The 16,407-nt window shown below is 42.4% G+C and overlaps 1 protein-coding gene across 1 annotated transcript in view; it reads right to left on the bottom strand.

The window, feature by feature from the left end:
- The window catches only part of COL6A1 (collagen type VI alpha 1 chain), a 91,945-nt gene that overhangs the window by 22,095 nt on the left and 53,443 nt on the right, over positions 1–16,407 (bottom strand). Inside the window, exons 21-26 of the mRNA XM_086956235.1 lie at positions 12,368–12,430; positions 7,367–7,429; positions 4,797–4,859; positions 3,190–3,240; positions 3,051–3,086; positions 2,060–2,122 (exon numbers count right to left, since the gene is read on the bottom strand). Of these exons, the coding sequence (XP_086812361.1) occupies positions 2,060–2,122; positions 3,051–3,086; positions 3,190–3,240; positions 4,797–4,859; positions 7,367–7,429; positions 12,368–12,430 (339 nt within the window). The remainder of the gene's footprint in view (positions 1–2,059; positions 2,123–3,050; positions 3,087–3,189; positions 3,241–4,796; positions 4,860–7,366; positions 7,430–12,367; positions 12,431–16,407) is intronic.

Raw genomic sequence — 16,407 nt, 5'->3', positions numbered from 1 at the left:
AATTACAAGACATAATTCAATCGGTGATATACTCCGTGCAAATGGTAAGTTATATGTTTTCGGTAAAGAAACATTTCCTTCTTTTACCCTATTAATTGCCCTCTTTTGCATTATTCATGATGCCATTTCTGAGCTAATATTGTTGCACATATTCACAGCCCTGTAGAGTCTGAAAGACTTCCTGTTAACGGGTTTTGTGGCTGAAAGGACCGCAGTGAGAGTGAAACCCTAGAAGGCCGGTTCAACAGGACCTAAAAAGCCAGGCTTTCAGGGCTTTCCTGAAAGTCAACACATTTGGCATGGATTTAATGATGAGGGGGAGTTTGTTCCAGGCTTTAGAAGCACCCACCACAAAACCCCTACCGCCCCAGGAGGTTCGCCTTCATCTGGGAACTAGCACCAGCTTAGCCGAGGCAGATCTCAAGCCTCAACCCCTCCAGCCTTCATTCAAGGCCCTTTATTCCTTCCACAGGGCTATCGGGCTCTTATATGAAGAATTGTTGCATATGGCCATATTCAGATCGTATCCTCTATGAATGTTGCATGTCTCATAGGAGACATCCTGGAAATCCTTATTGTTTACCAAAGAGCCTCGGCCCCTGGATTCAAGGTCAGAAAGCATTGTTTGCAACATAATACATATCTTTCACTTTGTAACTGATTATAAGAGAATATCTGCTGCAGAACTTTTTCGTCAGTTTTGTAAGCCAGTTATATGGTGATTTGTGAACAAATGTGTGCCAGTGCTACACCCATCACAAGAAGCTGTCTGTTGAAGATTTAGGGTTGGAGGTGGATGAGAGTACCATTATCCCTCACTAGGCCAGTGCCACACCCACCTACTAAGTGTGACATACTGGATTTACCCTCTGTCCCTTCCTTATTATCAGCCTGAATCACATCCACCTGGTTTGCACTAGATAAGCACTGGTCACAATAACCACCCACCATGGACTACACCCGCATGCACTTCTTAGAGGACAGAGTCTTCAAGGCTCTGAGTAGGGTAGGTAGATATATATTGTTTTTTTTTAATACAGATATATATGTTCCCTTCCTCCACCACTTAATTTTTAGCAATCCCAGCATGTGCTTCTGAACTGTGTGAAAGGGTCAAACCCTGGTACTGAACAAGCAAGTGTTTGTCCCACGCCCAAACAGAAGTGGTGAGTTGTGATGTTAAGAATTTAACAGTGATATGCCTTTGGTGTTCTGTTGTGTGCAAGAGTGGTAAATGGTTTGACTCGAGATTTAAGTTGGCACTAACAGTGATGGATGGCAGAGGTGTGGTGAGCAGTTTGATGCGAAGTGCCTTCTGAATGGTCATGCACTTTTGTGGATGCACAGGTGCATGCAGTTGAGCTGTGTGAGGTAGGTGAGTCTGAACTGAGTTGTATTATTAGGGTTGCCATTTGCCAGGGATATGTCTTTGACTTTGTGTTACACGTGAAGGGGTCTGATCAGTGTGTTTTCAATGTCTATGAGAGACATGGAAGCTAGCTACAGCAGGAACATGGCTATATCAGCTTTTTGGCTTTGGAGCCGTGTTGTGTCTCAAATGGTGTTGTATGCTTTAATTAGCAGATGCTATTGGTTCTTGGTGGAATGATTGTGTTAAGAGCCTGGTCTGCCAGATCTTCAGCTTTGTAGCCGTGTCGTGATGAAATGGTGTTGTGATGCGGATGTCAATCTTGAGGGATGCTTGTGTAAAGGTCAAGTATGTATGGTTAGATAGCCTCTCTTTGCCAAACATAAGACTTTGGTGCCAATATACAGTGTCACCGCCCTGTGTCTATTAATGGGGATCAGTGATACAGTAAAAGGGCTCTGCATGGAGGAGGGGCCAGTGCATAATGACACTACAGCCCACTGCCAGGGGAGCAGACATTGTTCACTGCTTTCTTCACATGATACACGATGGTCCTGCATTTCTTCCCTACTCCCTGACTTTATTCTGTCTCACAAAATGCATCTAGAAAGCATGCAGACAAAATTATACAACAGTGAGTACAAAGGTATCTTTTCAACATTATTTGTAAAAGAGCTGTTAGTAACTTACATCATCTCCTGTATCACCGGGTTCCCCTTCATCTCCCTTGGGGCCAGGGTAACCTTTAGGACCCTGAAATAGATTGGACAATTGTGGCAATTTAATACACATCTCTGTCAGTTAAGTTCTGCCAATCACACCCTTTGATACATTGTAATCCCCTCTTACACTGACTGCTGAAATGTGCCTCTCTAGTTCCCATGAATTCCCCCAGGTTTTTGTTACTTCTTTCTTTTGATTTCAGTACTTCTCTCCATAGATATTTTGACTTCGCTCAATAGGTATTCTGAGTTTGCTGTTGATCTGTTACCAATTTCTTCCTTAGCTTAAGCTGCTCTCATCTCCAGCTGTTGTCGATCCCCACCCTTGCCGTAGTTGCTTACTTCCATAGGTATAGTACTTCAATCTCTGTGTTGCTTCTTATTTTTGTTGCTCATTTCACATACCGTCCACAGCTGTTGTGTTTTCCCTCCCTAGCAGTTGTGGATTTCCTTCCTTGACGTAGGTTTTTCTCTTCTTTCATGTTTTGAAGATGCAGATTTCCCTATTTGATGTGCACCCCCAGATGTACAGTTTTCACTGCAATCTGTTGCACTTTCCCTCTGCTGCGATTTCACGTTCCGGATGTTGCAACAGTACTTCCTACCTGTTGGTATTTCTCTTCCTTGCCTGTGATTCCTACAGCACTTTCTTCTGGTGATTGTATATTATTATTTTGTATTTTGACTAAACCGGAAAGAGAATCCTGGGGAAGAGCCAGTGTTTAGCATTCTCTGTTGGTAGCTATGCACTATAAAGACACGATCCATCTATTTATATGTCTTCTCCCAAAATGAAGGGTCCTCTCTCGCAGTGGGAAGAGACAATTTGCCTTTTTCTTGTCATTGTGGAATGTATGTTGTGCAAATTAAAAACCTATTAAAAAGTGTTTCTACTCTAAATTATGTTCAGGCGGGACCAGCTCCTTTGCAACTCTGACTATGAAGACAAATAGACTTACTTTGGACCCAGGGTCTCCTCTGGCTCCTGGATATCCCTGAAAGGTGAGAAAAGGAACGAGAAAGACTTAGGTCAGCAGCATGAAGCCAGTGTGATTCATTTTAAAGTACAATTAAATGAAGCGTAATCTTCAAACTCACCTGAAATCCTGGAAATCCCTCAGTGCCAGTTCCTGGTTCACCATCATCACCCTAACAGGAAGAAATAAACAATATCAAGAAATCAGCCAATCCAAAAGGACAAGCCAAAATACAGCGAAGATAAACCAACCAGCATCAACCAGGGGACATCAACATACCAATTAAACATCCCGTCAAACTTCTAATGCTAACCAATAAGCATTATTTAACCAACCAACTAACCAATTACAAAATAACTAAACCAAACCAACAAATCAGTTAACCAAGCAACAAACCAACAGTTCCAACCAAATAGTAACTAGAGAAAGTGTAGACCAACCAACCTACCAGTATTAGCCAAGCAATAAATAAATCAGCGACATGTTCAACCCGCACAACATAATTCATCAACCAATCATCACCTGCTAAGACCCAGCAATAATACCATAGAACTGTTCAATCAACAAACCCAACAACCAACCAAGGGATCCAAAAACCAGCCAACTAACCAGACAATCATCAGTATTGACTAACGAGAATCCATCCATCTTAGCTAGACAACTAGCCAGTCAAGCAAATAGCACCTCATATATCTAGACGGCAAACAGATTATGTTACACAATCAAACCAAACAATGTCATGCAGCAAAGGCACCCTATTTCAAACGACTAACCAGCCACTAAAGTTAATTATATCATGACCTGTTATTTACAGCACTCAGAAACTTCACACCTGATGCACCGAGCACAATATAAATTCGAGCTAATATAATTGTTATCATTATGGTTATTAATAGTATTGTACTATTATTATAACTTTCATCACTCGTGCTACTGGTCAATCTAGTAGCTGGCAATGATTCAACCCAAAACACATTTAAAGAGGATCTATGTTACATTAAATGACTTAATGAACAATCCACTTACCAATTGCTCAAACGTATACTCAATAAACACACACTACACTAACCTTTCAGCAAGGGTACCTATCAAAAAACCTAATAACTCACTCATACATTTAACCAGTTAGATTTTTTAGTTAATTGTCGATGCACCTCTCAACCACACATTACCCACCTAAGTCAAATATTAACTCAAGCAAATGCCCAACCAGTTCCTACCACATCCTAGCCAATTAATATACGAAGTAGCAAGAAGACAGCAAACCCATCTGTCCAATCATTTAATATACCCAATTATGTTATCTATCCAAGAAACAAAACCAATCTTGCAGATAAAGCAATAAACTCATCCAACCTAGACTAACCATTTTACTACAAATTGATCAATTAAAATCATTTAATGGGCCAGTCACCACAAAAACCTCAAATCACCTGACAATCAACCATCCAGAGTGCCCTCCTCTTAGACAAGCAATCTCAATATAAGCAGATGCTTAGCTCATTGGTCAGCCAGGAGGCAATATATGCACCACTTGCGCCTAGCCCATGATGTCCTTAACCACATCGAGGCCTGCAGGTATTTCCTAATCCGAATGATCAGACTCTGAGGTTTGCTGCTATGGGTGTATACTTTGTGATTACTTTGCTATGTTCCCAGTAATCCCCCTTCCTCAAAATACACACTGGAAGAAATTTAACGAGTCTTTGAAGTGAGAGTTTTACTCACCCTTTCACCCATTGGGCCATTGTCTCCTGGGAGCCCCTTGGGGCCTCTGGGTCCTTTGCCACCCTAGGAAGAAAGAGCAACAAAAACAATCATTAGTTAAAACAGAGCAGAAGAGGGATGTACGTTTGCTTCCTTCATCACTAAACACTTTGATTGTGTCCAGTCATTCATTAAGTGAGATTAATTTTGTGTATTTGTCTCAAATGAATGTGAAGACAAATTAGGAGTGCAAACATTGGGCCTGGTTTATGATTTGATGAACAGATTAAACTCCTTCAGGATGACAGTGTGTATTATTCCTTTGCCCTTACAGAGTCCACGCTAGCCAAATTATGAGATGTTCGTCAGCCCAGCGGACATTTCAGGCATTTACAAGCATCATTGTCAAGGCAGTTCCTGCCAAAGCATTGTGACGTTGCCAGATCACTCCATCAAACATGACAAAGATTTCCGGCGAAGTTACAGTTTTTTAATTTTCAAAAAGAAAATCCCAAAGCAGTTTTTGTTTAAGTAAAAAATAAAATGCCTCTCACTTGCCATTAGAGATTCCTCCCATATTGAGTGGGACAGTAAGCACTTTTCAGTGCACCACACTCGCAGTTTTTTCCTGGTGGTGAGTTCTTTGTCCGACCATCTAATTTGCTGGACAGAGATATAGCCAAATCTCTGATGGCACTTACTTTATCGGGCCGTCAGAGAAGTTTGACCATGGCAGAGACAGGGTAGTCTCCGCCGACTTCAGACAGTGGTCCACACAAACCAAAATTGAGCGGGCAGGCCATAATGTTGGCAGGAGTGATGGCGTTTCCTCTCAGCCAACATTTAAATCGGATCCATTGTTTTTTATTATAGACGTTTTTTTCTTTTTTTACTTTATGAGCAATCTCTAGAGTTCAGTGTGATTCAATGACACAGAAAGCACATGGAAAGTTTTCTATCAACACAATAATTCCCCTTCAGTGGCAGATTCATCTCAAGAACACAAGAGGTCTATGTCACTCCTGACTAAGGTCAGTTGCTGGCCTGAAACAATCTGAGACCTTGATGTACTCAGGACTAGGACCCAGTGTATTAGAGATGGGCGTGAGCGGCTCTTAAATCAATACCCGACATTGCCCAATACTTGTGCAAAGAGCTGGAAGTCTTGGATAGGAGATCCTGAAAAATCTCACTATGAGGAAGACTAATGTACTTCCTGATAAAGGGTCAAGGATGCTGCTGCAGTTTTACTCATTTGAAAAAGAGCAACGTGGAGAAAGCATCAGATCCCAGAACATGACAACTTGGTCATACATAACGTTTCCACAATAGGGCGATTCTTAAAATAGAGAATACAAAATACTGCTTTTTACTGCATCCTGAAGACTGAATGGATCTAAAGTAACAGGATTAGATCACTAACTGGCCACCACCCCCTGACCGCTGAATGAATCCCATACTACAGAACTAAACTGTGGTGTGGCACAATGGCAGTAAACTAGCAAGGCAATCCTGGTCAGTGGTGGATTCCATTTGAGCCCAGATGTTGTGTGGGTCACTCATAAACATTGGCAGTGATGGACCACACATAATCTGAGATACCATGTTTCAGATGGCTGAAAACAGGACCCGTTGTATGAGAGCTTAATCGAAAATCAACTTGAGGGGCAGGACACAAAAGAGTTTTAAATAAACTCCTTGTCCTTGACCAGTGATGGGACAAAGAGAAGAAAGTTTGGGAATCAAAGTTCCTGACAAATTTTACGGGTCTCTAGGTTACCAATCAAACTCTCAGAGAAGGAAATTAGGAAGGCGGGGATTTTAGTGTGAGCCCACTGTCAAATGTGTCACCTACACCTTCCCAGCTTGGAATTGGAGTAATTCTAAAATAAATGGCAGGTGTTACCTGGACATTTCACTGTAATTAACTGTCCAGGTGACTGGTCTAGGAGGTCACAGTAGAAACATGTATTTTTTTCTGTAAATGTAAGGGCTGGTTCCTCCAAACAACTTGAGCTTGGGGTGTGCTTTGGAACTGGTTTGATTTGCAGAAGATAGCAGAGCTGAGTGACAGCATCTCCCAAATGCCTGCACTTATGTATTCCACCTCCATATACAGCACTAGCTTAACACCCCCGAATTGCCAGCCACCTCTGCAGTGTGATCAATCATCACTGGGCCCAGTGTTGCTCTCCAGAACTCTGAATAGTGCACTATCATAGGGGTCGCAGGGGCCCCAATGTCAGACTAGGTCAATGAGAAGAGATGCATAGAGACACAGCCACATCACACTGTTGAAATAAGGAAGCCTGTAGGCCTGCTGATGCACTATACAGAAGGTTTAGTTAGTCAGTACAGTCAGCACATACATCTTAGATAGACAGATCGGAGGGGGCTGTTTCTCGGGTAGGGTTATAGGTTCCCTTTGTGTGCCCAGCTCAGTGCACCTCTGCAGTGGTCTGTGCAAGCATAAATAACTGAATGACAAAATTAGTAAGTGAATAAATAAATACATTAAATTATCAACAACTGGATGGGCAGACAGGTACTTGTATGGAACTCCATATATGTAAAGTCATGCTATTACTCACCTCGGGTCCAGCAGGTCCTTCATCACCTCTGTATCCCTTTGGTCCATTTGGCCCAAGTTCGCCCTGCGAATTAGAATCAAATATTGCAGAAGATTAAACTTGTGTGTTATTCCGTGCGAGAGAGGTTACCTGCGGCAGAAATATACCTCAGATGCATAATGCAACTAAGAGCGCTCCTCTCCTATGTTTGTGTGAAGTTATTTCATTAAACTCTGCAGGTCACTCACACCCCTGATATTCACAGCACTACTCTGCACACACCAGGATAGCATGCGCATGCACAGACCAAGGTAAGGCTGACACACAGACACATACACACACCACTCTAGGACATCCATTTATATGTAGAAAAAGCTCTCTGGACACATCTTAGTGGACATGGATCAAGGACCAATCAGCCTCATCACACCCTTGCTGAGATGTGATCATAAGATCATCAGATACCATTAAATGTTTGGGCGAGTTACATCTTGTCATCCTGGACTGCATGGCAAGTAACTTTCTAAAGCTTAATGGGAAAAGATGGGTAAAAAAAGATTTTGGAGGAGTCCTCTTAGTCTGACAGAGAAGCTGGCTAGCTGCTTTGGGAAATCACATGTGTCAGGGCCGAAAGTTTTTATCAGAAGCCTGCAGCTGGTGCTGACGAATGTCAAGATTGCTAAATACCAAAGATGCATATAATGAATTCCAACTCATACCACTTTCTTCCACCACCAGGCAATTCCTGCCTACTTTTTTCAGTCTTACATGTTCCATTCATCCCTGCTTTCTCCTTTTCTCCTCCTCCTCCTCCTTTTGGGGTTTTCTGTCTTAGTTTGATCTGGGTCAAAGACTGATGAGGAAAAGTATTTGCTAGTCCTCCAAAATGAGTGCCGGTGAGCCCCACCGGTAACCATCAGCTCAAATGTACTACTGCACGCGTGTCTGTATGCCAAAAAACAGCATCTGATCCTCCTGTTTTATACTCAGGAGTATACCAGAGAAAAGCCTTCCATTTATTGTGCTTGAAAAATATGTCTAAGTCACTAGGGGCATTATTTATCCAACATTGATTATGTCAAGGGTTCCTCCAAGCTCCTCAAACCCTCAATAATAAAACTGCAGAGATTACAGGACATGGCAGAGTATGTAACTTTATTTCAATGTGCGTTGCTTTGTTCATTGACTACTTACAGAAGAAGCACAATTTTCCTCTTAGTCTTGATCTCACCATATTTCTTTATTCGTTCCCTAAGATTTAGATCTCCTTTTCTGCTAAAGAATCGCAATTTGCGATTCCTTAAATGCTTACGCAAAATTAAGAAATCGCAAAATTTGCAATTCCTTAATATTGCGATGCGATTTTGCTCATACATTGCGTTCTGCGAATTTTTTAAGTCGCAAACGCTGCGAATCGCAAAAAACAGCGTTTGCGACTTAAAATGTGTTTCTTACATATGCCCCCTGATTGAATAGAGAGGTTTGTACTTGTTTGTTGCACCATATTTGCAAAAGGCTTAAAACTACAATTGTAAAATGTATTATTGTATTCCTTCTGTCTAGGATTTTCATCGTGGCTTCTGTGTGATGTTGCTTTGTTTATTTATAAATAGAATTTTCCTCTTTGAAGATGAACTGATAATGCTTCCTCTTTCTTACAACTGGCAGAGATCTGTAAACGTTCATCCCTTGATAAAGCATTGTGACTCTGACATGCCAGTGAGCAGGAGAATGGTTACACAGAGGATGAGGAAGACGTTAAGATTGGATGGACTTTTGGATTATAGGTTATTTTGAAGATTTTTAATTCCATCTTGAGATCTCCTCAAACCCTCATATACGGGAGAGCTGAAGTGACATACCACAGCGTCACCCATTTATGGTAGAGTAGCCCACAACATAGTGACAGGGAAATAGTGGAAGTATAAATATTTATTGAAATAAAGTTATTGACCTTTTTTTATGGAACACACCACAAATCGAAGTGCTTCCTGAGATCTAAGTTTTAGCTCTGAAAAGCTCTGAACGCGTGAGATACAATAAGCTTTGTAGCAGGTCTGCAATGCGCTGCATACAACACCTCCCCCTTATAAACCCTTTTGAAAGTGACTTCGGAGAAATGCCACTGGAAGAGAAATGGGGGTCTTGGGTAGACCCGTCCATGCCCAGTCCTCACTCTCTTCGTGCTCCTCCATTGGAGCCCCCTGGAGGGGGCACCAGAAGAGGCCTGTGATTGGTGGCTCTCTGTGAGTCTACATGATGCAGTCTCTTTCCTGGAGAGCAGAAATATAATGTAGAAGGAAGAGGAAGTGGGCGAGGCAGTGAGGGGGCGCACACGGGGGCTGGGACAAAAAGGGGGAAGAGGGAGGAGGGGGAAGGAGGGAAGCTGGAGAAGAAAAACTAGGAAGGAGTGAGAGGCTGAGATTAGGTGGGAAAAAAATAAAGGGGAGAGATTGATGGGGAGAGAAACTACACACCATGCATTCATCACATAACCGAAGCCTGGTGCTCTGAGAATTTAATTATCTGCGTAAGGGTAACACTAAAACGCCAATAGGGAGGTACCACGGCGCCACCAAGGGCACAACCAGTAAAAGGGGGCCACTGATCCTAGAAATATCAAATAAGTCCAATTGTTTTACGATGGCATCATGCTGCTGTAGCTAGTGGGTGGAACTCATTTCAACAGACCATTCTGTGCCTGCTTCTGCCACTATTACATTTAAATGACTAGTCTTTTTTTACATGAGTTACAATTTACAGCTGGGGCTAAAGTGTGTTTCTGCTCTCTCTCTCTCTCCCTCTCTCTCTCTCTCTCTGTTTCTCTGTTTAGGCCTATCGCTCTTTCTTCCTTAATCACGTCTACCCTACTTTCGCTCGCGTTGTCTCTCCCACTCTATCTGCCTGTCTTCAAGCCCCCCCCCCCCTCTTGTTTCATTCCTTGGGGTTTCTCAGTTGTTTCTCCTTACACTGTCTCTGACTGTTCTCTCTGATACATTTCTATATAAACTCTGTTACAAACCCCCCTCGGAGAGTAAAAGTATCTGGCAGTTCCTTCGGTGAGGCTTGTGGATACAATTGTAAACTTTCCCTCGATTATTGCATGGGCCAAGAAAATTCATAACTCTTCCAAGTTCAGCAACTTCTCAGTCGTACAAGCCCACGCTACAAAAAAGCAGATGTGGTTAATGTGCCGCACTGGAGAGAACAATAATGTCTGGTGGAGAGTGGGGCAAGGGTGGAGTGACTCTTGTTACAGAGTCTGTGCTGAGCTTCACAATAAACAGGGGGTGCCAGACCCAAGGGAGAGACCTCAGGGTCACAGCATGGTGGTCCATGATACATTGTGGAATTGAAAGCGAGAGGAAGGCCTCAATGAATCATCATCTATACAGACCAGCGTTGTACACCATTGATTCCAGGCCAGATGAAGCACCCCGGGCCTCAACATGTAAAAAAAAACATTGGGGAAGATGTAACATCCGGTTTTTTTCTCGCAAGCGCTGCGATCCGCAAAAAAGCAGCGTGTGCGAGAAAAAACGGAAAATGCGATGTATCATGGAAATCGCATCGCAAATTTAAGGAATCGCAAAATTTGCGATTCCTTAATTTTGCGTCAGCATTTAAGGAATCGCAAATTGCGATTCCTTAAATGCTATGTATGAAGCACCCAAGTTGTGCGAATTCCAATTAAGAATTCACAAATTACCACCAACTTGTAGTTGGTGGTAATTTGCGATTTCTTTTACAAATGCACTTTTTGGCATTTGTAAAGGTGCCATGTGGCGCACATACATGCCCTTAGGGCATGTATGTGCGCCATATGCACACACATGTAAATTTCAGGGGTGCAGCAGAGTGTCCTTTGGACACACCTGCACCCTGGAAATTATTTTCAATTTGCGATTAGCAATTTGTGAATCGCAAATTGAGAATAACTTCCCATTTCTTCCTATGGGAATCCTGGCCCATAGAAATGAATGGGAAAGTATTTCTTAATTGCGAATTCGCAATTTGCAAATTCGCAATTAAGGAATATCAAGAAATCGCTAAAAAATTGCGATTTTTTTGTTACATACCATTTGCGATTCTCAAATAGCGATTCTCAAAAAATCGCTATTTGAGAATCGCAAAAAGGTATCTTGATACATCTGCCCCAAATTGATCCGTAAGAGGGATTCCAGGTCAAAATGAACAGAATCCCAGAGCAAAAACGATGTCTTCAAGATTGCAGCTTTTAATATGACCAATGGTAGTTAACTGGGGTTTCATCTAAGAAAAAGATTGTCCACATGAGTTTCCTAATGTATCAGTACCAGTGATATGCACGAGGAAATACGTCAAAGAGGAAATTCCTGAGACCTCAGCATATTTAATAATGCAGTTTATGTTCTTCAAATTCCAGAGCAAAAGGAAGTGACCACAGTCCATCATGCATGTCTCGTTGCCTCACGAGTTCGGGAGACCTTCAGTCCTGATGATGCAGTAGTTGCTAGTTGTAGCCCTTTATAATGAATGAATAATTTTGCCTGTCTACGCTGCATTGATCAAACACAAGTGTCAGTGAATAGTTTGGTCTATGTTCAAAATGGTGGTTAAGTCTTCCTTGGCCTGTAGTGGTTGACTAATACTTGCTAGGTAATAGGGATTCCATGTATGATGGTTTTTGGCATGCTATTAAGACTGTGAAAAAACATGTAAAACTATTGAGCTGCACCAGTGGGGATGGGATAAGTTCCACACAACAACCCAGTAATACTCTCCCTTAAAAAGCCAGTCACTGTACATTTCACTGGGGATACAACAGAAACGCACACATATTGTGGCTTGTCCACATGCTGCCGTCAAAGACTAAGCTTACTCGTCTACCTCAAATGATGCAAACATAGGTGAAGGTAAAATTGGAGATGTGAGTTTACGTAGTACGAGTGGGTCCTCCTACTCAAGTCTCTAAATTGCTGCAGTGTGACACACAATCAAGAGCAAGGTTGGGTTGTCTAGGCACGCAACCTTGTTACTTACTGGATCTCCAGAAGCTCCTAAAGGTCCATCTCGCCCTTGGTCTCCAGGAAGGCCAGCTTCACCCTGCAAAGCAAAGAGACAGAATGAACACAGGAAAGTGTATTGCACAGGGATATTGGATATTTTGTTAGAAAAAGACGGTTCTCATGATATTTGTATAATATGCACCTCTCTTGGCATGAGCCCTTAAGTTAAAACCTCGAGTACTTCTGTTTGTTCTGTTTGCTGAAAGTTTAATTATTGTTGAGCATTTAGTGTTCAATGTGACACTAAGCCACAATTGTATCTATTGTGTTTTCAATGACCTACATTGGTTCAACTACTTAGCATTCCTCTAAGTTGTTACAGATTCTTCGAAGGTGAACTAGGGAGTTTCATTATTTCTTTGAGCACAATTAACTACACTGGTATCTAATGAAGGTTTTTAGAAGCTTTCCTGATGGCGACAAGCTCTAAGGTTTGTGATTCCTTAGAAAGTGGACAAACAAAGCATTATCTATATTGCATATACATCGAAAGTGCTATAGAATGACTTCTCTTTTTTTTAATAAAGCTTTATTAACTATAGAATGACTTCTCATATCACTCTATCAGAGAATGACAGAGATGAACTTGGGTATGGCCATGATTATCAAATCCTTATACTTAGCACTGTAGAAATAGTGTATCATCACAACTGGAGTTACTTCTGGTCTTCATTTCTCCTCATCTATAACTAAAATTCCGTATCAAGACAGATCTAAATATTGTGAGCACGGCCCATACTTCTTCGAGACTTAAGATGTCATTGACAGCTCGTCAGCCTCAAATATACTACCCCAGGAAGACTCTGAAACACCTCCAAGGTCTTACAAACTAAAGAGAAAGTTGGGTTCTTCCTCCTCCGAGATTGGGTGAGCGGTACCTACAAGACTGCAGAGACCTCAGAGAGTTCCTCCTACATCCTGCGCTGAGGACTGGCGCAACACACCTCACACCAGTGCCAAAAAAGTGACAATTCTATACCTTATCTCAAACAAGAAAAAGGTATAGGCACAAATCCTATAGACAAACCCCCCAGAGATGGAAAAACATCAGAACACCGTGTGTAGGCAATGTGGATGGTCCAGGCAGGCCTCCTCGTTCAAGAAAGATGAGGAGAGCTTTGACAACCAAGTGGAAGCCTGCAATGTTATGTTATGTAAACAGAGATTTAGATGGCACTTTCTCAACTTTCTGGTTTGAATACCTTGACACCTAGGTTACGACAGGCTGCCTCATTCTTTGAAAAAGGCCGATATTCATCACCAGTTTTTAGAGGCTCTAGGAAGCATGCACCCTCCCCACCCATCAGTTCATCTATACAAAGAAATATCTAGAACACTCCCCAGACTGTAGGTGCCATAAGGTTTCAGATGGGTTGTGACTCTCTGCCATTCCTACCTCCTGCCATGAGGAGCAATCGGGAGTAGCGATGGGTTTTCAGCACAGATAAAGAACGCTCAACCTCAAGCAGTGCGAAAGGATGAGGGCCATCTAAGGCCCTCACTCCTTTAGTAAAAGCACTTTAGCATATAAACAGACTCTTACCTCATAACTCAAAAAACAATAAGCAAGTCCAAGCAAATTCCCAGGTTAAGTATCTGTTTGTTTTTCGTTTTTGGGACCCCCTGTGACTGCTCGTGCCTGGCACACTTCACACTGAGGGCCACCAGCCATGAGACACACTGCACACTCGTGAGCACTCGCTTAAAAACACTGGAATATTAGCCTCGGCTTAGAGGCCTTTGAGGAAGCTTAGGACAGGGAATGGGAGCGGGGAAAAGATCCCGGAATGCTTATGCAGACCTGAGTCTTTTCAGCACCAACCTCAATATGTATCCACTGAGGGCCTACAGGAAATGAGCTGTCTCAGCTTTGGGAGAAGGTTTCGGTCCCTGACACAAGATTGATTTGTACTGCCTGCCACATGTGGCCACAGCTGCAGAACTAAAAGCTTGTGTGAGGAGGAGTCCAGGAAATAAAGATGTAAACAGGGAAATCAAATGAAGTCTAAAGAGGATAGCGGATATTGAACTAAACACAAACAGCTGGTCAGCAGGGGAGGGATTGCGCAGGAAGAAGCCTTGTTTTGGCACTGCACGGACTTTTACTTCCCCATCATACAATATATATATATATATCTATTGTATGATGGGGAAGTAAAAGCCCATGCAGTATATATATATATATATATATATATATATATATATATATATATATATATATATATATATATATATATATATATATATATATATATATATATATATATATATATATATATATATATATATATATATCAATCATATTATAGGAAGCATCAACGCGATGACCTTCAGTCCCATATGTTTGTATAGATATAACATATGTCTTATCTCCTGTTTTAAGCGCCCTGAGAGCAGGCCATGCCCAGAAAAGCTCTATTTCTTCTTATACGTCTCCTGTGTTTATAACCTCACTGTAGCATCTATATCCCTGAACAGCTTGACTGCATATGGCATCACCTTCCCCATTTGTTGGTAGAACAATGCTGCCTAGTACTTGCACGTTTATCACCTAAATTCCCATAGCTGTTACTGCAAGCCAAAGAGATAGGCTTAGAACCAGGTTACTGCATGCTCCCATAAGTGCATATTTGCAAACATAATTCATATTCCATAGAGTGCTGTAAGCATTACGATGTCAGCTCTTAGCATTCAGCGTCTTTAGTGAGATTCTGACTCAGAACCCTGCTATACATACTTTGTATACCCTGGATTTCTACAGATGGTGTTTAATGTCCCATAGGCTGATCTCTACAGCGTTTGATATCCCGTAGGCTGAGCGCAGCTGCGTTTGATGTCCCATAGGCTGATCTCAACACTGCCTGATGCCCTCATCTCCAAGGCCCTCATTATAAATGGCCCATTCTTTCTTAAGTGCCCAGCAGCAAGAGTTACCAGGCACATCAGAATTATGATGAGTTCGGGTTGACACAGTAAGTCAAATTTCGGCATGTTCCCCCCCCCCCCCAGAATCCATAATCTCTATTATCCCCTCATGACCCCTAATGACAGTAAATGTGGGGGAAGGGAAACAGCAGGTGTTTGTTGCAGGCCACTCGTAATGGTCACAGATGCCGTCTGTGCCGCCCTGGCACCATCCTAACAACCTCACTCCTGGGGTCTAGATTCCTATCCATTTTGTGTCATGTCTCATCTGAACCCTCCTCAGCCCCATGGTAACTCTCGCTGCTGAACAGAGGATTTCATTTCAGCTACTTGTTGACGTCACCTACACTCTGCTGTGCTCGCCACCTGCACTTCCAAGACATATTCCCAGAGATGGGCCTTCATGTTCCTTATGATTTGAAATCATAGACTTTTCTTGTTTACGTTCCTATGTTATGTGTTCATTTCCCACACAGGATGCTGTGCTCTGCACCCCGTTAGACCTACACTTCTCTCATTTCTAATGCTGCAGATATATGTCCCTACTCTTCCCTTTACTGTGCACAGTATCCGATTAACTCCTACACTTTCATGCCTTACTGCTGACATAGGTTCATGTCCCTGGTATTGCATTTCTCCTGAGAAGTGCCGGTACTCTCCTCCTCAAAATAAAAAAGTGCCGGTACTCCATACCGGACAGTACTGGCCCATTTAAAGCACTGCCCTGGAGGATGCTGTGCTCTGCACCATGTAAAGGTCTGCACTTGTGTAGTTCACAGTGCTACAGACATATGTTCACACGCCTCCGGTGCACGTGCACAGCACCCTGTCAAAAGGTATGACTTGCCCCCCGGCTGATATGTGCTCAGGGGGCATCCAGTGCAGAGAATAAAACTTCAATTTCTCTTTATGGCTACCCTCCGCCCCTAACAATCATCAACAGCTGGTGTTCCAGAACGTTCCATGGCTGAGGATATTTGATTAGGTTTTGAGGCCTACTGTAACCACATGCATCAGAATGCACCCTCACGGGTGTTGTGATCCGCGCCATGTTAACCCCTGCACGTCTCCTGTTTATATCCTGCATAA

Source organism: Lissotriton vulgaris, chromosome 2_1 (assembly GCF_964263255.1).
Source record: "Lissotriton vulgaris chromosome 2_1, aLisVul1.2, whole genome shotgun sequence".
NCBI classification, from domain to species: Eukaryota; Metazoa; Chordata; class Amphibia; order Caudata; family Salamandridae; genus Lissotriton; species Lissotriton vulgaris.
Note: the sequence above shows the minus strand (reverse complement) of the source record. Positions and strands in the feature narration are given on the sequence as shown.